This window comes from Aphelocoma coerulescens, chromosome 1A, assembly GCF_041296385.1.
Source record: "Aphelocoma coerulescens isolate FSJ_1873_10779 chromosome 1A, UR_Acoe_1.0, whole genome shotgun sequence".
Lineage (NCBI taxonomy): Eukaryota > Metazoa > Chordata > Aves > Passeriformes > Corvidae > Aphelocoma > Aphelocoma coerulescens.
In genome coordinates, this window is record NC_091014.1 from 7,443,214 (window position 1) to 7,463,467 (window position 20,254).

The 20,254-nt window shown below is 41.9% G+C and overlaps 1 protein-coding gene across 2 annotated transcripts; it reads left to right on the forward strand.

Moving 5' to 3' along the window:
- Positions 1–2,457: 2,457 nt before the first annotated feature.
- PRPF18 (pre-mRNA processing factor 18) lies at positions 2,458–18,685 on the forward strand. 2 transcript variants are annotated; one of them, XM_069035107.1, is made up of 11 exons: positions 2,458–2,555; positions 3,829–3,906; positions 4,031–4,057; positions 6,817–6,921; positions 8,164–8,277; positions 10,022–10,168; positions 11,881–11,949; positions 12,698–12,838; positions 13,302–13,373; positions 15,568–15,723; positions 18,049–18,685. In XM_069035107.1, the coding sequence occupies exons 1-11, from the start codon at positions 2,490–2,492 to the stop codon at positions 18,127–18,129; spliced, it is 1,056 nt and encodes a 351-aa protein (XP_068891208.1). In that variant the 5' UTR covers positions 2,458–2,489; the 3' UTR covers positions 18,130–18,685. The 2 variants fall into 2 exon arrangements, with proteins under 2 accessions (XP_068891208.1, XP_068891214.1); XM_069035113.1 differs by lacking the exon at positions 4,031–4,057.
- Positions 18,686–20,254: the final 1,569 nt, after the last annotated feature.

Consider the following 20,254-nt stretch of genomic DNA (forward strand, 5'->3'; position numbering starts at 1 on the left):
AAGAGTCACCTGACAGTAACTGCATCTTTCTCATGAATACTGTGTGTGAGTTGGCTTTCCTCCTTCCTTTTGTACTGTCTCTAACTGAGATATAATGTCTGTCACAGTTTAATCCCAGGTGGTGCACAGGCACTCTCTCACTCTCCCCCAGCCACAGAGGGATGTTGGAGAGAATTGGAAGAGTGGAAGTGAGAAGATTTGTGGATTGAGAGAAAGACTGTTCAATGGGACAACAAAGGAAGAAAATAATAATAATAATAATAGTAATAATAACAACAACGATGACAACGACGACAGCAAAAACATAATACACAAAACAAGTGATGCACAATGTGATTGCTCACTACCTGCTGAGCAATGTCCAGCCAGCTCCCAAGCAGCAGCCCCCAACCAACTTTCCCCCCAGTTTATATACTGAGTGCAATGCCATACAGTACGGAATATCCTTCTGGCCATCTGGGGTCAGCTGTCCTGGCCACCTTGTGTCACCCAGTCTCATTGCTGGCCGGATGTGAGAAGCTGAAAAGTCCTTGACTTAGTATAAACTCTGCTTAGCAACAACTAAAACATCAGTGTGTTATCAGTTATTCTCATACTTGATCCAAACCACAGAATTGCACCAGGTACTAAGAAGAAAATTAACTGTATCCCTGCCAAAACCAGGCCAGTGTCAGACTGAAGCAGGAAATGAAGCAAGGTCTAAGGTAGTGTGTACTCTAGAGTAAATTGAGGGGGCAGCTGGCACTCTGACATGAGCATCTGGATTCATTTATTATAAAGTCCATTCCAGAGTATTCCTACGCCTCCTAACTTACGCCCTTACCCAAATGTGGGCACATTCCCCCAGGATTCATACAGAGACATTCTTGGATTCTATCACCATCAGATGTGATATAATTTCCTTTTAGAGAACTATGAAAAGCGTAGGAGGACTGTTCCTGCTTCCTCATTGCAAAGTGATTGCATTCAAGCCTGAGGTAAAGCAGAGCATGACTTCTAAATCCAGAACCCAGCCTGGGGTTAAAGAACCCCTGTAAACCAATGTGCCATTTTCTGCAAGGAAGAGCCATGGCACCCAGCTCAGCTTATCTAAAGTGGGTGCAAAGCCAGTTGTCATTACAGCTCTCCAAAATAGCTACTGGAGCAATGGAGCTTACAACACGGAAAGGCAAGGAAGAAATCTGTGAGGACCTAAAGGTGAAAAAAAAATCTGGGAGGACCTAGGGAGGGAGAAGTTGCTGTGTGCCATACCAAGTGGCAACAGGAGACAGAGGTGCTGCCACCAGCCAGGCTGCTCCTAAACAAAACAGAGGAGCTAAAGCTACAGTGACTTCCACCCTTCAGTATTCCGTGGCCTTCGCTTCCAACAAGGTATAAATAGCCCTGATCAACTTAAGCCTAGTGAGAACTGGCTGTTCTTACTCATTCTTCAAAGCATTTTCTGGACCCTTTGGACTTTACAAGCCACAGGGTGGAAATAACTGGAGAAAATCAAGTAAATAAGCAAAACAAGAGATTTCTTGATGTTACCACCTGTGTCACAAATGCTGAGTGCCTGATGACGAAAGTGTTTAGCTCTGGGATGTGCACACTAAGGAGCTCAGTCTCTACCAGCTACCTCAGTCCTCTAGGCCTGAAGAGATACCAGACATCACAGGCATCCCACCCTCCTACATGGCATTTGCACCCTGTGTGGCTGGGCAGTAACCAGCCTCATTGAATCATTTAGGTTTGAAAAGGCCTCTAAAATCATCAAATCCAGTCATTAACCCTGCCAAGTCCACCAATAACCACGTCCCCATGTCCCACACCTACACACCTTTTAAATACCTCCCAGGATGGTGACTCCACCACTTTCCTGAGCAGCCTGTCCCAGTGCTTGACAACCCTTTCAAGGAAGAAATTTTTCCTAATACCTGAGGCCATGATTTACCTGATATTAGCTGTCATCTGCAACCAAGGCCCATTGCACGAGGCACTGTACAAACACACAGCCAGAGAGACTTTTCCCCAAAGATTTTTCAAGCTACACAGAGAAGACAGCTGAATAAATTACATGCAGACTCTCTTTAAAGAACCTGTCAGTAACACCCCTTTGTAAAACCAGCTGTACTAAAACAGGGAAAGACCCCTGTAAGTCATATTCCACCTCTTTTTGCTACATTCCTTGATAGAAAGCATCTATATTTTGTCTCTGTCTCATAATTACTGTCATTATACTGTCTGTGTATCACTTCAAATAATCTGCTTCCAACAACAGTATGATATTACATTGATATTGAAGTAACTTTTCCTCAAATCCAATCCAAACGTCTGCTTGCACAACTTGAGGCCATCTCCTCTCTTCCTGTCGATTTGTCGCTTGGGAGAAGGGACTGACAGAGCCTCCCATCCCGCCGCTCCTCCCATCCACAGGGGGGCGCCCCGCGGCGGCGTGGTCTCCCCGGAAGTGACGGTGTTGTTTTCCTGCGGCACTTCCCGAGGCCGCCATGGACATCCTGAAGCGGGAGATCAGCAGGAAGCGCCAGCAGCTGGAGGAGAAGGAGCTCCTAGGGGTGAGGGCGGCCGGCATGGAGACCAGGAGCCGCCTGGGGTGTGGGCCCGTGGGTGGGCGGCGGGGGTGAGGCGGGAGTGGCCCAGGAGGGGCCGGGGAAGGGGGCGCGGAGCGGCCCAGGGCCGGGTTTCCCAAACACGGGATGAGCCAGGATGGGCTCGGTAGAGCCAGGAGGAGTTTGGGGGCGCGGATGCAGCCTGGCTTCAGCCTCGTTGTGTCCCGTGGTCTTGTGGCGCTGGTTTAGTTTGTTTCGGGCACCGAGAGATGAGAAAAGTCAGTGCGATCTTTGGTGAACGGAGTATGGTTTCTGTCCTTCTCACAGCCGCGTTCTGTCCATACCCGGGTAGAGTCTGAGCGGTGCGTATGTGCCTAAACCCCCCATATATGGGTAGGGTCTGAGCGGTGTGTGTGTGCCTACAAACCCCATACCCGGGTAGGGTCTGAGCGGTGTGTATACACCTGAAAACCCCATATCCTTGTAGGGTCTGAGCGGTGTGTGTGTGCCTACAAACCCCATATCCGGGTAGGGTCTGAGTGGTGTGTGTGTGCCTACAAACCCCATACCCGGGTAGGGTCTGAGCGGTGTGTGTACACCTGCAAACCCCATATCCGGGTAGGGTCTGAGTGGTGTGTGTGTGCCTAAAAACCCCCACAGTACAGCAGAGCCCCTTTCAGGGGTGTCTGATTTTGAGTTTTGGTGTCAGAGGCTGAGGTAGGGAGCTGCCATTGGAGGCTGTTTAGTCGGGCAAAGCATGAAGGAAGGAGTTGTAGTTTGTATTAATCAAGGAGAATGCTGTGGGGTGACCACATTTTCCAGCTGTTGTGTGTCTGAAATGTCTTTTCAGGCACATTTCTACAAAGGTGCTCCAAGCAAGCTTATAAAATATACTGTACAAAGGTGATTTCTCCCACCTCCTTGGTTTAATGTCAAATGATGTGTTTTGTATGGTTTATCTAAACAACTTGGGCCTGGTTGTGCACATCTAAGTGAAGCTTTACACCAATGATCACCAAGGCCTTACATGACAAAAACTTGTGTTTTCTGGAGTGCTGGCAAGCACATTGTACTTTTAATTCTGTTTATACATCTGTCCTGCAAAATAACTCTATAGTGCTGATTTCAGAGGTGTTTCTAACTAGTCCCCTTTCTGTGGCAGTGTAGCCATCTCTGGGAAAGGATGTAGCTGAATTCACCAAGCCAAGTAAGAATGTTTGAGCCATTGTTACCCAGCTGTGCAAAACTGTGAACTGGTAACAGCTCTCCTCTCTTTTAGGGAAATAAGAAGTATTTCAAACGCAGTGAGTTAGCTAAAAAGGAAGAGGAGGCCTACTTCCAGAGATGTGGCTACAAGGTATGGAAATGGTTCTTCCAGGACTTGGTGTGTTTATTTTGAAGTCTGCATTTTTTATCAACAGTATCAATGTTGTTAATGATAATTGTTGTTCTTTGTTCAATCTGTTAATGTTATACATTAGCCTGTAAATGAGAAGCCACCTGGAGAGGTATGACTTTCCAAAACCATTTTCAATGCAGGAAAAGATATGCATGACGTACATCTACTTAAGTTTATGTTATGGTTTGGCTTTTTTTTTTTTTTTTTTTTTTTTTTTTTTTTTGGTTTGTTTTTATTTGTGGAAAGCATGAAGTGGCTCGGGATCAAAGCTTGTCTTCCTTTCTTTTGAAATTGTGCTTTTAGGCATGAACACTGGATCTGATATAGCCACCTTCCTCCCCTTATTGAGATAAATGGATACATTTGGATAATTTTATCCAATTGTCATTGTCGGAATGTCAAAAAGAAATCAGTATGGTGTGGGTGTGCATCAAAAACATCTGCCAATCTCATAAATTTGTGTTTGGGTTTTGGCCATTAACCACCCAGAACTGAAGCTGTGCAACAACAGCATTTATGTTCTTGTTGGCAAAATATTAGAAACACTTGATAACCTCGGGTGCATTTTGCAACAAATGGGTGATCTGGAAGGCTTTATCTGCCCTGTAACGGTGTCAGGGCAAGAGTTTACTGAAATGGAAAGAATGTTGTTGTCTTTTACAAGTGTGTGTGCCTGCCTGCTTGACAGGGTGTCTGGGAGGGGGGATGCATTCCCTAGGGAAGACAGTTTCATAATCTTGTTTGCTGTTAGAGGGCACAAACAGGAGCTTTGTTTTCAAGTGACCTTTACCCAATTAGTGACTTATTCTGAAACCTTGATCTGTTTGTGAATATTCGAACATCAATGCCAAAACGATTCTGGGAATACGCAGCATAAAGTCATGGGAAAGTTCTGTGAATCCAGTCACTCTTCCAAGTGGAAATGGCTGCCTGATGCCTTTTGAGCATTAGCTTGAATTTTTCTGAACCCGATGTGTTTAAAGTGGTGTGACCTGTGCTGCTGCAGCACCAGTTTTGGTGTGAAATGTAACCCTGCAAATGGTTTTAAAATAAGTTACTTTGTTAAATTTAGTATCTTTTTAGAGCCTCCCACATTTATGCATTTGTTCTTTACTCTGTTAATGAGCCATGGAACACAGACTGATTTCTTTTTGAATTCAGGTGCCTTTTTACTTTGCTTAGACTTAATAAGTTGGAATAATTTCACTTGCTTGAAGAAAGCACTGAAACAAAAATAACTGTGGTAAAGATACTGCTTATGACTTGGAGTCCAGCTGACAGAGTGGATCAAATCTTTTCTCCCAGTGCTGCTGTCTCTTTATGATTTCAAGAATGTTTGTAAGTTAAAATTGGTATATACTTTCTGCCACGGGAGTATATTTTTTAAAAAAAATTTTTACACAGATCTTCCATATTTTCTGTCCCCTGTCAATTCTTCCTTCCCTGCATTGATGGAAGTTTTATTTTCCCCCTCCCTTGATGTGTTAAACATTGATTTAATTGTCTTTCCCTTGTTCATTCCAAAAACCTGTGGTTGTAGGATTGATTTTTTTTCTGTGTTTGCTAATACAGCATTGAATGTAGATTTGTGGCTGAATCTTGCAGCTGGAGCCCCAGGGGTGGATCCTTCCAGGCACATGGAGTCACACTGACACCTAAGTGCAAGGCTGGCACTGTGGCCTGAAAGAATAAAAAAGCCTCTTTAGAAAAAAAAAAAAATTCTGTCCAGTACCGTCCTCAAACTGGTCAACCCAGAACCAGGGTGCCCATGCACAGGGAATTCTGCAGGGTGCTCTAGCATTAATTGGGTTGTTTCCCTTTTAGCAAGTACAGAAAGGAAATGAATTCTAATAAGGAATCTGAGAAAAAGCAAGATATGAGTGAACACTGGAGATGTTTCCTTATTATAGGAATATTACCACCAGCAATCTGCTCCTGCTGTCAGAAGTGTTGAATTTGAGCTTATACAGGGAACTGCAGTTACATGGCTGCTGTCTCAAAGTTACTTTGATCAAAGAGTTGTTTTGCATTATTAAAATACTGAATAATGAAGAAGGAATGCTCTGTTTGATTCAGGGACCTTCTTTTAGACTAAGAGAAGTTATTAATGATATCCCATCCCTATGAGGAGTTGTGTCTTCTTTGTTTTTTGTTTTTTTTTTACCTGCAAGAAACTGGCAAGGTTGTTAAAGAGGTGCATTACCTAAAAAAAGATTAGAGAGGTGCATTACATCTCAAGACCCAGCAGAAACTGTGGATCGCTGCTAATCGTTCGCAGCTCGCTGAAGCTGAAGGTAATAAACACTGTAACTGACACTGACATTGGAAGAAGCAGCTCCACTCTCATCCTGCCCTGGGGTTTTCCTTCCTGTCCTTGTGTCCATGCATGTGCTGGTCCTGGGAATCTGGATGAGGAGGTGAAGCCGGGTGGGAATAGTACCAGTATTTGTGTTTCTCAGATTATTTTCTCTTTGAATCATTTCCCCCTTCTGGTTCATCACACAGCGATATAAATGGTGTTGCATGGGTAGGGAGGATGGAACAGGGACAGGAATCAACAGGCAGAGGGTGGATTTGCTGTTTTTGGCATCTGCCTGCTAAAGCGACAGCCAAACTTCACCAGTTGTCCTTTCTGTTTGCTGGAGGGACTGCTTCCTGCAGCCTGCAGAAGTGTTAATTAATTACTGATACTGTCAAGAACTTTTATTGTTCTGTGAGGTTCAATTATGGACCATAAAACTATGAAACTAAAGGTTTATATTGTCATATTAAAGTCTGTGTTCCAGAGTTCTGTATCTTCCCATCATTTCTCATCAACATGTGGGTTTGTTTCCTTTGCATGTGAGTAACTCTGTTTGTTGAATGTAGGTACAGCAGGAGGAAGAGGAGGAGAAACCACTGACTACATCAAATCCAGTGCTGGAACTTGAACTGGCAGAGGAAAAGTTACCAATGACTCTTTCCAGGCAGGAGGTAAAATAAATCACCATAAACGGACTCCTTGAGTTTACAGCAAATGTCCCTGAAATTTCTTGTTAGGGCTTTTTTCATCCAGTGAACTGTACTTTCAATGGCAGTTTTATTAAATAATAAGCTTCTATTTTTGCAGTCAGCAATTAATGATCATCTTTGCTTATCAGGAGTCTGCTGTCCAATTGAATGCATGGGAGGTACAGATGGTTAAAGCCTCTCTGTTACAGGGATTTACACAGATGTTGTGTAACATTTTACAGCTCTTTCAGTGTGGTACCCTGAGTATCAGCATTATCCTTGGATAGTACTGAAAAAGGCATGCTTTTTCCAAGATTTTTTTTCCCCTGAGCTTCTTTCCTTTGTAACTCATTGGTCTGAACACAAATTTAGAAACTAAGTTTTGGAAGTTCACCTTAGCCTGTAGAAGAAACAGTCCTAAAGCCAGAGCAGTTTGGATGTTCTTTGCCTTTTCTAAGGATAAAAATGCCTATGTGGGTTTAAGTTCACAAACAGATCCACACCCCAGAGCAGAAGCAGGAAGTTCAGGAGTACAGAATACATTCTAATTTTGGGAATACTGAAATTCACAGCTGAGGTCACCCAAGCATGTCACACTTCCCCTTAATTTGGCAGGATATTCAGTTTTTTAGAGAACTTGTGATGGGGGATGTTGGTTTTGTGTTTGGTTTGAGGTTTGAATCAAGTTGAGGGAGGCTTTTTCACTTCTGTTATATCTACTTTTAAGGTAACTGTCCCATTAGATTATGGGACTCCATATTTCCCAAATGCTTAATGGTGGGGGTTTTCAGCACATCATCTTTAGTTGTGCTGGGACAACCTGCAGCCCAGTTAGTATTTTTATTGCCAAGACAAATAGGTGAGGGAGATAATTGTCAAGTTCCTTTGTGATTTTGAAAATGGTTTTTAAGCTCTGCCAGAGGGATGATTTTTGTGTATTTGTTTAAACAAGTCAGAGCAGGAAGAAGTTCAGCTGTATCAAATAGCCTGGGATTTTATGCAAAATTTGGGTTGGTAATATTTGGAATGACCTTTCACTGAAATACCATGGGAACTTTATATTTAGATTGTAAAGTGTCTGGAACATTTTTCTACTGCTTAAAATATTGCCATTTCCTCTCCAGTCCAGCTCAGCTTGTTATTCCAAGCAGAGTAAATAAATCTGTCATTCTGGATTTTATTTTGCTTCCTTTATGCATCAGGGAGTGCTTTGATTCTTTTCAGGTTATCAGGAGGTTACGAGAGAGGGGTGAGCCCATCAGGCTGTTTGGAGAAACAGATTATGATGCATTTCAACGTCTGAGGAAGATAGAAATTCTTGCACCTGAAGTGAACAAGGTAAGATTGGCTCTTAGTTACTTATTTGTGGTGGGATAATCAATGAGTAACCCTATAAAAGTTACTGAAAATCATTTTCAGTAACTGTTAATTTTCAGGAGGAAGCGGTAATAGACAGCAAAGAGAATATGTGCTCTTGTTTCGTTTATTTGCTGAGAAACTATGTTAAATATCAGAGTTTTGTGCACAATTACGTTAGAGAATTCAGCCTTAGAAACCTTCCAGGCCCTTGTCAGTTGGAAAAGGAACCTTCAGGTGGCACTAATACCTCAGCTTGTGCTGCCCCTGCTTTTTAATGAGCAGAGAACAGTCATTTACTGTTAAAATAACCCTGTGTTTGTGATTTTGTGCGTCCCTGAGAAGGCAGAGGTAAGTAAGAGCAGGACTGCATACTGTCTCTATGGGATATAAATGATTTTACAAATCCCTGGATTCCAGAGCTGTAACTTGTTATAGAAATGTCATTTTCCCCCCTTCCCTTTAAAGTAGCCATCAACTCAAAAACTGACTTGAAGATACAACTAATTTATTCCTTTTATCTTAAGAAATGATCCGTTAAGTGAGGAGATGCAGTTGGGGCTTGTTCTGCATTTACTGTTAACCAAATCTACAACCTTACTAACAGAGTGACAATTTGCATTTTCTTCCCTAGTTTGTGGCAAACTGAATTGTCTTAAATGTCTTTCCTGGGGCTGCCCATAAAATGAAAGCCTTTTCTTCTCCAAGTCTTTAAAATAAAGATAAGCAGATCTAGAAATGAAAGCTCTGCTAATGAAAGCTTTCCCTCCAGCGACATCGATCACAGGAGCAGGATTAGGAAATAGAGAGCCCATAAATAGGGTTGTACTGGATTTTTCTTAAATGCTTCAGTCACTCCTGTTGCTGTCTAGGGATTCTACATGTTGCTTAGTCAACCAGCCTTTTGGTTCAGGCATTTTTAGAGTAACTAAATGATTAATAGAAATGCTTCAGACAGCCAAGTATGATGATAGAAGAGGGGAAGTAACTGTGCATATCCATTCCCTGTGGAGTGGCTGAATTTATCAGAGAGTAAGAAATGTCATACTCCTTTATAGAGCTTTATATTTTATGTATCAAGACAAGAAGGCAAATCCTTCAACCGTGACTATGGCGAGTTTTATGTTCTGTTTGAAAGTACCTTTTAACTTTATATATATGGTTTTAAACTGATTCTGGTTTTTTTAATCATCTCTTCTAAAGCTGAGGGTTTTAAACAGTGAATCTATATAGAACATTCTGCTATGTTTAAATAATTTGTAATAAAGGGAAACAACATAATTGTTTTATGTCTAGCACTGAAGGAGTGTTACCTTATTTGCAGCTTTTTTCAGGGCAGATGTGGAGGTTTGACGATGATGGTTATGGTCTGGTTTTTGTTTGTTTTGGGGTGATTTAGTGCATTGCTTGGAGAAAATTACTTGAAGAAAGTCCTAGAGGCTGATTCTACCCTCCAGGCTTTCTTTGGTGAAAATACTGTAAAAAGTCTTTTTCATAGGTATGAACACTGCAGAAGTTCATGCACCTGCTTTTTGTTAAGTGCTGAAGCAGAAACTGTTCTTGGAGTTCAGTTAAATTCAAACAACAAGGCTAAACCCTTACGCATGCTTTAGAGAATTTGCGCCTTCAACAGAAGTTGGATGCTCACAGTGACAGTACTGTACTGCTTCTATTTACTTGAGGGTTTTTTTGTAAATCAGACTTTTTTTTTTTTCCTGTTTTTTAGGGTCTGAGAAATGACCTGAAGGCTGCTTTGGATAAGATTGATCAGCAGTATCTGAATGAAATTGTAGGCGGCCAAGAAGCAGGAGATGATGACTCCCAGAATGACCTGAAAGTCCATGAGGAGAATACTACTATTGAAGAACTAGAAGTATGGGATAGGTCATAACTAAGGGATGTTAGATCTAGTACGTTGCTGTGAGAAAGCTTCAGAATTGTTTAGACAAAGTTACCTTCTTTTCAACAGCTGACTTAGGCATTCTGAAGTATTCTTCAAGAGAAAATTTAGGTTTCTAAACCTGGAGTTGCACTGTAGGTGCTTACAAAAGACAAGTGAAAACTTAAGTGGTCTTTGTTTACAACACCTCATCCCAAAGGGGACAGGTGTTGCCTGCAAAGACAGAGATACAGTTAAGATTCATTCTCCAGGGGTTTCATAAGTAGAGAAATTAATTGCAATACATTACCTGGTCATAAATTTCAAAGCCTTTCCAATGAATATTTGAGAGGGTAATAAGGCCAGTACCAATTAATTTTCCATATACAAGGAAGAAAGATTCTGAAAAACAGACACAGAGGAAGAATGTTTGATGTGAAAACATCTAGGACAGAAAAAAAAAGAGCATCAGAACTAGGCAGACTGCAGGAAATATAAGAAGTGCAGAGATAATGTGTCCCAGAAACTTGAGTGCAAATGGCTACTCTGTTCTGAAAGAATCCTGTGGTGTTTGTGTGAGTGAATGGAGGGTGACTGCCAGGAAATGCATTCAGCACCTGGTATTTCAGGGTAGTGTTTTGAAAAGCACATTAACTTGAGCTGAAGACTTTTACCCTTAATCTTCAAAACGCTTTGTAGGAGTTAATCTTCATAACGTCCTTCCAAAAGTATGTTTAAGAAATAATACGATTTATAACTGAAAGCTGAAGTGAATACATTATTATTAAGAAATAGTCTGGGGTTTTTTGTAATGGTGCCAGGGGTTCTGGTTTAAAGTAACTGCAGTATCAGAATGGATAGCAGCAGTTGTAATGGAGCTGCATTTTATTGATCTGTTAGCTCTCAAAATAACCCCTTTTTGTGGTAGTAGGGCAGGCTTGGTTTGAGCCATGCAAACAGTCTTTTTCTAAAAAGTTTGAAAACACTGTGTCTTAATTTTATGCTACTTTAACTGCATTGCCTTGAGCGTAAAGGCTTACATTGAATTTGGCTCCAAATCTAGAAAATTTTTTGAAATAAAACTCACTTTGGAAATGTGAGGGCAATGGAAATAGATTATAAATCCAACTATACCTACTGGAAAATGTTTATAAAACTTGCTGTTAGTATTTACAGTTTTGAGGTTTTGGCAGGAAGGTGCAGTATTGGAGCATACAGCTGGGTTTTTTTAGTGGTTTTTTGCTTGGTTTTGGGTTTTTGTTTTAGATTTGTTCCCTCAAATTCACAGTTGCAATTAAATGGTAAAAAGCCCCAGTACATCAGAGAATTGAAATAGCATAACAAAATAACTAGGTTAATTGATGGCTTTGGGATCTCAAAAAATGCAGTGCACCCACAGTTCCCCTTAGTACAGTGCTGTCAGACAGCTGCTAATCATGCCAATAATTTAGTAGTTAATGACTGAAGAACTACTGTTGCATTGACTTTTCAGAAATAATCATATTGGCATTGTGATGTAAATGTTTTTAATAGATTTATGAATTTCAGTAGCATTTGTAGCTGTTTCATTCTGTTTCATGACCAGTGTTTGGGATTTCTGGTGGAATTTATTGCAGTTCATGGTGCAGTGAACCATGCTCTGCTGTAGTGGTGCTGGCAAACTAGACAAAAGTAAAAATAATGGCCCTTTCTTCCCCCTGTTCCAGGCTTTGGGAGAATCCTTAGGACGGGGTGATGATCACTATGATATGGACATCATAACAAAGTTCTTGAAGGTAACAGACTCTAATTATTCTGTAGCTGTGTCATATTATTGCTGCCATGCAGATATATTTCAGGAATAAAAGAGTGGGTTTCAGCTGCTTGAGAGGAAAAACTCACATGTTATGTGTAAGATGTGGGTTTTTTGAAATGCTTGGCACTCTACAGCCTTTGTTAGTCACAACAGTGGCTTGTGCCAGATCTGGGAAGGAGCTCTTGGGAGAGCAGCATTCTGCAAAATCTGGTCCTGCTTTTCCACACAAAATAAATACAGTTTTGATTTTTGTGTGGTATTTGAGGCAGTTGTCTGTAGTTGCCTCTGTGTAGTACTGTGGCATCAAAACCTTCAGAGGAGTTTCCTTGGAACAGTGCAAGCTGAATTGGAATGTCACCTGATACTGTTAGTGAAATTAGAGAGTTTTAAAGGAAGTCCACAGGTTCAAGTGGATGGCAGGAAATTGTTTCCTTGTTTCCTGGCAAGAAACCTGTGTTGCCTCTCAGCCAAGTCAGCCGGTGCCTGTGTAACTGTTGTGGCGATCAAAATCACAGCAAGAGTTGAAGCTTTAATTTGTGTGTGTACATTTAAGATAAGAGGGTTGTTCCTGTCCCTCCTTTCCTATCTTTCTGAAAGAGGTTTTACCTTCTTAACTCAGATTTCGCCAAAAAACTCCTTTTGCCTTGGTGACTTAACCTGTGTTCCGCCTGATGTGCCGGGGAAGTCACTAGATGGCACCATGACACAGATGTGCTTGTTCCCTGCAGTTCCTCCTCGGAGTTTGGGCCAAGGAGTTGAATGCCAGAGAGGACTACGTGAAACGCGGCGTGCAGGGGAAGCTGAACAGCGCCACTCAGAAACAGACAGAGTCCTACCTGAGGCCTCTCTTCAGAAAGCTCCGCAAAAGGGTAAATCACCTTTAAATGCTGCTTCAACTTTTGCTTTCCAAGTACCTAGCATCAGTGCCCTTTTTAGGGCAGTGTGAGCCTCACTGGAGGAGAGGGGATCATGAGTTGGTCACAGTTTCTGTATCTAGAGCTCCTGACTCCCAGTTCTGACTTTATCTCAATCAGTGAAATCTGTCCACCCACTAGTTTTCCAGCTGTTGTTTAAAGCAGCACCTGCTCACTGGGTTGAAAACACGACAGAGAATTGAGGTTGCATTTTGCACTTTGCCATCAGCTGCCAGGTGTAACCACTTAACCTCTCCTGCTTCAGATCCTTCATATGAATAATGAACATGTTTTCCTTTGTGAAAGTCCTCAAGCAAGGGTAGTTGCTAAACTTTGTGTAAACGCTGAGTAAGATGATTTTCCTGAGCTGCTGTCCTGAAGTAAATATGTGGTTCTTTTTTTTTCCTCTCTGATGTAGACACTTCCTGCAGACATCAAAGAATCGATAACAGACATTATTAAATTCATGTTGCAAAGAGAATACGTTAAGGTATGTTTGCACTCTTCCATCATGTTCACGCTGTCTCGTTGTAAAAGATTGAGTTTATTGCTTCAGCATTCCCATTTTTTCCTCATTTTGAAAATGCATAGCTGGAAATACAACATCTATCCCAACAAAATGAAAAATGGTTGTGAAATGTTAGGTTCCAAGTAGTGTTTGACCCACAGCCTGACAGAAGATCTTCTGAGGTTCATGAAACTGCAGAGCTTTGCAAACATGAAGAAAATTTTTCCCAGAGATGGGTATATGAAGTTGCAGAGCATTCCTCTAGGGGAAACCTGATATTCTAAGATAAAATGAAGGTAATGAATAAATAGCAATAGGGTGTTGATGATTAATTAATTAGGAATTAATTGAGGCAAACTGAGTTACTGAATATGAGGCTGAATATGAGTTACTGTCCCTTTCTTTGTCTACACTCACATTAGATGGCCTGGTAATGTTGAGGTAAGTTAATAAGAAGATTTTTTGGACAAAGTCTGTTCACTGGAGGAGGTAGAAGTACTTTGGGACACAAGATCAAAGGCAATGTTAGGTTTTGTTTGTTGCTGCCTTGAGAAGTGAAACTCAAATACCAATAGCATTTGCTGAAGCAGCTTGTGTGTGCAGAGGAAACTGAGCTGTCTTTTGCCTTTAAGTTTCTAGTATTTCTTACTATTCTTGTGAGGATTTGGCGTAATTTGTCAAGTAAGCAAGGAAACCTGCTTTTGATACAGAAAAAAACTTTATATGGCCTAAGGCAAATTTAATCCAAATCATTTGGAAGTAGAACTGAACATGTGGGATGTATGATAGTGAGGTTTTATTTGGAGGCATTTCTTTTCTCTTGGTTGTCATCTTTATGTGGAAATTCCCTTTCCAAGACCTTCTCAAACTAATGAGCATGCAGGAATGTGGTGTATCTCTGGGTTAATCAGCAGTGCTTCTCTCTCCTGGAGGTGCTTGGCTTTAAGTAAACTTCACAGAGATATTTTGGATGACTTGAGTACACCTTTGGATGTTTTGGTGTGTTGGTATATTTTTTTTTAAATTAGGCTAATGAGTCTTGTGCTTTTACAGATACTCACATCATTTTCAATTTTGCTTTCCGAGAGGCTTGTCTCTTTTTGCCTGCTGCTTGCTTTGTGCAGCCTCGTGAATACTGTCAGCCACAAATTCTTGCTGCTTTGTTAGTTGAAAAGCTTGAAAGATTTTAATTTTGAAATCAACGTGTTGACAGCAGGCAAATGCCAGAATGCAAGTTGTCCACTCAGCTCTAATTAACCCTGTTGTGACAGTCCTGCAAGGGTCTTTAATTGCATGTGCACATACTGTTTCATCACAAAAGTATATTTAAGTCAGCAAGTAGGTATTTGACTGAGACTATTCAGAATCTGCCTCATGCAGGTGGTGACTAAGTCCTGTCCCCTGTTCAGTATTGCTTTTAGCTCTGTCTGCAACCCCCTGCCTTGTTCATTATTTACCTCCCAGTTTGTTCAGTGCCAGCTGGAAAGAATCTGCACCCACTGGTCATGATTGCTACTTCTTATTGTCTAGTTTCTGAATAGGAGGTGATAAATGAACTCTTTATCAGTGAGTTTTGTAGCTGCTCTCTAATAGAGAAGGAATGTCCTGTGCCACATCCTTCAGTTTTTTTCTGTAATTGCATCTATCACTTGCTGGTTCTCAGTTGTTATGCTGGTTTTTTTTTAAGCTCTGTACTCCTTTTCCTTTCTCCCTTTCTATTAATTTTCCCTTCGAGTTTTATCCCTGTGTTTCCCCAGGAATGTTGTCTGTTACAGCTTTAAAATGGGCTCTGCGCTCTTGATGGGGAAACTCCTGATTGGTTTCCTGCTGCTACTGCTCTGGCCATATAGACATGGTTACAAATGTAACCTAGTTGCAACCTAATTTAACCAGAGATGGCTGAGTCAAAAATAATCTGAGTAAACCTTAGTTTTAATCAAGGTAACCAGACTGCCTTATCCAGTGCCTTTTTTTTTTTCCATAATGGAAAATCCAGAGTCCTTGCTTCCCTCGGAGTTCAGTGTGGGAAGGTGTGTTGTGCAGTTGGTTGATACCATGTCATGACAGCAGATCAGAGAGACTGGAATGAGTGTTTTACTGCACCTGGCAGTGCAAAAATGCTCTGCTCTGTGCAGTGTTGTTCCTGTGGTGCTCAGTGATGCCCTTCCTTCTTCAGGCAAATGATGCCTACCTGCAGATGGCCATTGGGAACGCTCCCTGGCCCATCGGCGTCACCATGGTCGGCATCCACGCGCGGACGGGGCGTGAGAAGATTTTCTCCAAGCACGTGGCCCATGTGCTCAACGATGAAACTCAAAGGAAATACATACAGGTAATGTCAGCTTTGGAAATTCAACAGGTCTGCTTTTCTTGGGGGATCTTTGAGAAACATCTGTGTCAGGTGATGTGGTAAAAGGTCCTAGAAGTGCACAGGTTTAGTTTGGGTCAAGCATAACATCCAGTTAATAAGTAGCTCATGCTGGACCTGAAGGCTCTTCAGTGCTGGGCCAGGAACAGTCTGATGGGTTTTTCTGAACTGCTGTGGTCCTGCATGAACACCAAAGCAGCTGTGAAGACAGGCTTGATTCTCCGGAGGTCCCTCACTGCTTAACTTGTGTTTTAAGCATCATGCACAGAATTTAATACTGTAAAATGCAGTCCTTCTGACTATTTCTGCAACTAGATAAATGCATTCATAAGTAAGTTCAGCAATCTGGGCTCAAAATTCCAGGTTTAGTTCCTCCTATGTATCTTCACACTCATATGGACTTCTGGTTGTAGAATTAGTAGCAGTGCTGTTTTTCTACTCTGACTTTTAGCACAGCAGGTGGACAGCAGGTCTGAGGAAACAAGCCTTCTCTCTTTGTATTGTTAAATGTATTTGGCTCTTGCCAGTTGCAGTTTCATTCAGATAAAAACCTTCTGGATTAACTCTGAAGCCTCCAGAGCAGCATCATGGAGCTCAGAGCTCCTGGTAGGGGAGGTTTACATAAATGTCTTCCTTCTGCAGCAGCAGGACTCCTGTTGCTTTTCAGCTTCTGCAGATGTCTGGAAGGAAATTGCTTGCAAAATGCAACTTCCTCTTCTGCTTTGAGTCTGTGTTTGGGCTGCAAGTATAGCCTTTAGTTTCTCTGCAACTCTAGTTTTTAATAGCATAAACTGAAAAAATATCATTGTGAAGTCAGAGGGAGTTCCAGACACAGAGACAACAAATTAAATTTGACCAATTATTTCATAAGGTGAAAATTGGCATGTGGATTATGCATCTTCAGAGACAGGCTCCAGTTATGCTTGCAAGTATTTAATGTATGAAGTAGCTTTAAACTAAATAATGTTGTTGTGGTCTGTGTTAATCTGCACGATCATAGTAGTGAATAATTCACATAATCACAGAATGGTTTGGATTGAAAGAGACCTTAAAAGACCATCAAGTTCCAACTGCCCTGGCAGGGGAACCTTCCACTAGACCAGGCTGCTCAATAATTGGCCTCCTCTGTCCATTTGCCACACCTGGAGCAGAAAGATCTCTCCTCTGGAGTGTTGCTTGGTCTTTCTTAATGTAACATGCCTTGTGGAAGATGTGTGTGAACTCCCCAGTTTGTTCCTTCTCTGCTTTTGGGGCTACATCTGTTGGCCTAGGAAATCCTTGAGTTCATCTTCCCACTGTGAATTTCGTATCTCTGCTTCTGAATTACTCAACTCACTGAAGCACCAAGACAAAGTTGGCTTCAAACATGTATGTTCTCTGTGTTGGTTTTAAATATTGGGTCTTGTTTATCGAGTCTGGCTCCAACTGGAGCATGGGATATTTATTACCTGTACCCAGCAACTACATGAAGCTAATTTGTTCCTGATTACAGCACCCTGGAGAGGTAACACCCCAAACAAAGAGTCATTATGGTGCTGGGACAGACTTTCCATGCTTGCCTGCATTGGAAAGGCCAAAGCATTATCCTTTTGAAACATTTTTCCCTGAGTGAGGAGCTGCCTTCAATGAGGAGAGTCTCATGAAAGGGACATGACTCTGCCATCTTGGAGTACAATGTCACTGCTAAAGTACACTTCCACCACAGGCTTTCTTCTGTTAGACTTTTCTGTGTGACTTGGAAGAAAATAATCACAGGGTTCCTGTCATGTTGGTTTTTGGCAATTGATGCCTTGAAAGAACTGACAAGTCCACATTTTGCCTTTCTCCTTGACCACTTCAGTTTGCCTCTGTGGTGTCCTGTGTGGTACCACAGTTGTCTTCCTGAGAAGTGTTTGGTTCTTGCCTTGGCTGTGCAGCTTGTTTTGGTGTCAGAAATTGCTTTTTGCTCTTCAGAATTATTTTTAATAGTCAGCTTTCTTGTAAATATCTTTAATTATGGTATCATTTGTTCCCTTGGTGATAAAGAGGGATTAAAGAATTGCTGTGATCCTTCTCTGTGAATCTTATCAGTTGGGACTGAAGCTGTAGCCTTTTTGATTATGCCACGAACTCCTCTAATATTGAAGGGAACCTGAAACTTTGAACAGAATAACAGCTAAAATAAAAATCCCAACCCCGAAATAGCAGCCTTTTCTTTTTAATTCTTCTTGTTAAGCTTAAGAATACTGTAGGTCATTGTTTGTTTAACAGCTGCAGCCTTATTACAGAGTTGTCCTTGTTAATTCCTAGGGGCTGAAGAGGCTCATGACCATTTGCCAGAAGCACTTCCCAACAGACCCATCCAAGTGTGTGGAGTACAACGCTCTGTGAGGCTCTGCAGAGGCCGGGTGTGACTCACATTTCGGTCTCCAAGACCCCGAGAGGATGGAAGAGGCAGAGCTTGAGCCTGAACACCAACAGGAACTTGGGGTGGGCTTTGCAAAAAAAAACAGAAAGCAGGAGATTTTTTACAGCTTCCTTTTTACAAGCCTCATTTATTTAGATTTATTTTTAAATCTCTGCTTTTTGCTGAACACATCCAATGTACAGCAGAGGGATGGGTTTTGAAGAGGTTAAGACCAAGACAATGACCAAGGGACAATGCACATGACCACTGCTTTTATTTCAGTTTGTTATCCAGGGAATTGTGCTGACTGAACTGTTTCCCATATTTTAGAGCTTTAGGTGAGTCTCAGCCCTGCAAGGAGCATATGTGGAGCTTTTTTTGGCTGCTTTTGCATTGGAGACTGTCGTGGGGAGATGATTAGAGGGAAGCAGTTGAATTTGAATCTTGGTTATTTCTGTAAATATAAAGACTTTATTGGCTAATCTTTCATGTGGTATTTATCAGGAATAAAAAAAAGGGTTTATATATTTCTCAGCCTCAGTGCAGAGAGTTTTTGATCTTGAATGCATCTGATTTGGCTTTTTTTTTTTCTTTTTTGTAACAGCATTTTTAATATAAACCTTCTGGGCTTGGGGGAAGTAATCTTATGGCTCTTGAGGCTTTCAAATTCCATTTTTATACATCTGGAGAAAATTTTCAGTCTGCTGGGCATTGCAGAGAAAATAATTAGGACCTCCCATGACCATGAACAGTATTTCTAGCAGCCACAACTCTTTACCATTGTGCCTCCTGACTGGGAATGGTGAAGAAACTCCTGGGAAGGATGATGTCTAATTCTGCATAAACTGTGAAATATTGAAACTTTGATAGTTTTGAGCAGAACCACTGCCTGAAGAAATGTGTCATTATTCCAGAGAATGGCTTTGTCTGGGTCCTCACCTCAACTGGCAGCGTGGAGCAGGAACTGGTGCCCTCTTCCCAAGGACTGACCTGTCTCCCGTGGGTATTCCCAGTGTCCCATGGCACAGGGAGATGATGCTGGGGGATGTTAGCTGGCACAAAGTTTGGTGGAGTATCTTGAGGAAATTCAGGTTTTTCTGGAGACTCTTAGATTCTGAAGTGCCTCTTTGGACACAGGAGATTTTCAGTCTGGAGTGTTTGACCCCAGAGAAAATGTTGAGAGCTTAGAGTTTAGAAGTAATAAAATTAGGCTGATAAGACCTCACTGGCTCTTGGGGAGGGGCCTTTGGGGAGGAGATGGGGATTTGTGGGGAGAAGCTGGGCAGATACCAAAAGCATGGAAGAATTTCATTAGCAGTGGTTTCTGATGATTTTCTTTGCAGTGCTCTGTACAGATACTCTTTGGAGGCATTATTACAACAGGAAACATTTGTAACACCGCAACTTTATCCCTCTCCCCACCCAGACGGTTTCCTGAACTGTTTCTAAATCTTCATCTTGACCTTAGTTTTGAACTCTGTAAATAATTGAGGGACAATATTGTCCCTTGTTCAGAAGAGCTGTAATTTCCCTGGAAGCTGCAGCAAGTGAGTAGCCAGGGGATGGTTTAAGGAGCGTTGTATCGTCTGCTTTAGTGGGAAGCAGATTCCTTAGGGGATCTGTAATAGTGCTAGATGGATTTTTCCTTCCTGCCTTAGAGCTAATTATTGAGGAGAATTTTAATGGTACCCTGAGTGCCGGTTTGAGTGGGGATGCGCCTCCTGTAGGGATGTGAATTTGAGGTTGGAATGTCTTAGTCTGCTCAGGTTTTAAAGAATGTAATTTAAGCAATGTGCCTCCTTGCTGACAGTCCCTGAAATACAGCTGCCTTGCTTGAATGAATCCCATGACGGAAAAACTTTATCCCCTTGCAATCCATGGAATGGTGCTGGATGGGGAACCAAGGAGCTGGGAACTACTTTCTCACGGCACATCAGTGTAAGAGTTTCCAGCTGTCCAGCACGTGAGAGCCAGCTCTGGTCCTCGGGGGATGGCAGGCCGGGGGGACACTGTTACAGCAGCTGCTTTTCATCAGCAGTTGGAGGCTCTTTGCAGCTGGATGGCCCCAAATTGCAGCTACCAGACTGTGATCAAATAGTTAATAATGCC

What these genes read in the sequence shown, in the direction of transcription:
- PRPF18 (XM_069035107.1), top strand. Translation starts at nt 2,490, where the DNA reads ATGGACATCCTGAAGCGGGAGATCAGCAGGAAGCGCCAGCAGCTGGAG. An exon ending in TTGCACCTGAAGTGAACAAG is followed by an intron (nt 8,278 to 10,021) that starts GTAAGATTGGCT and finishes CCTGTTTTTTAG; the next exon opens with GGTCTGAGAAATGACCTGAA. An exon ending in TCATAACAAAGTTCTTGAAG is followed by an intron (nt 11,950 to 12,697) that starts GTAACAGACTCT and finishes TGTTCCCTGCAG; the next exon opens with TTCCTCCTCGGAGTTTGGGC.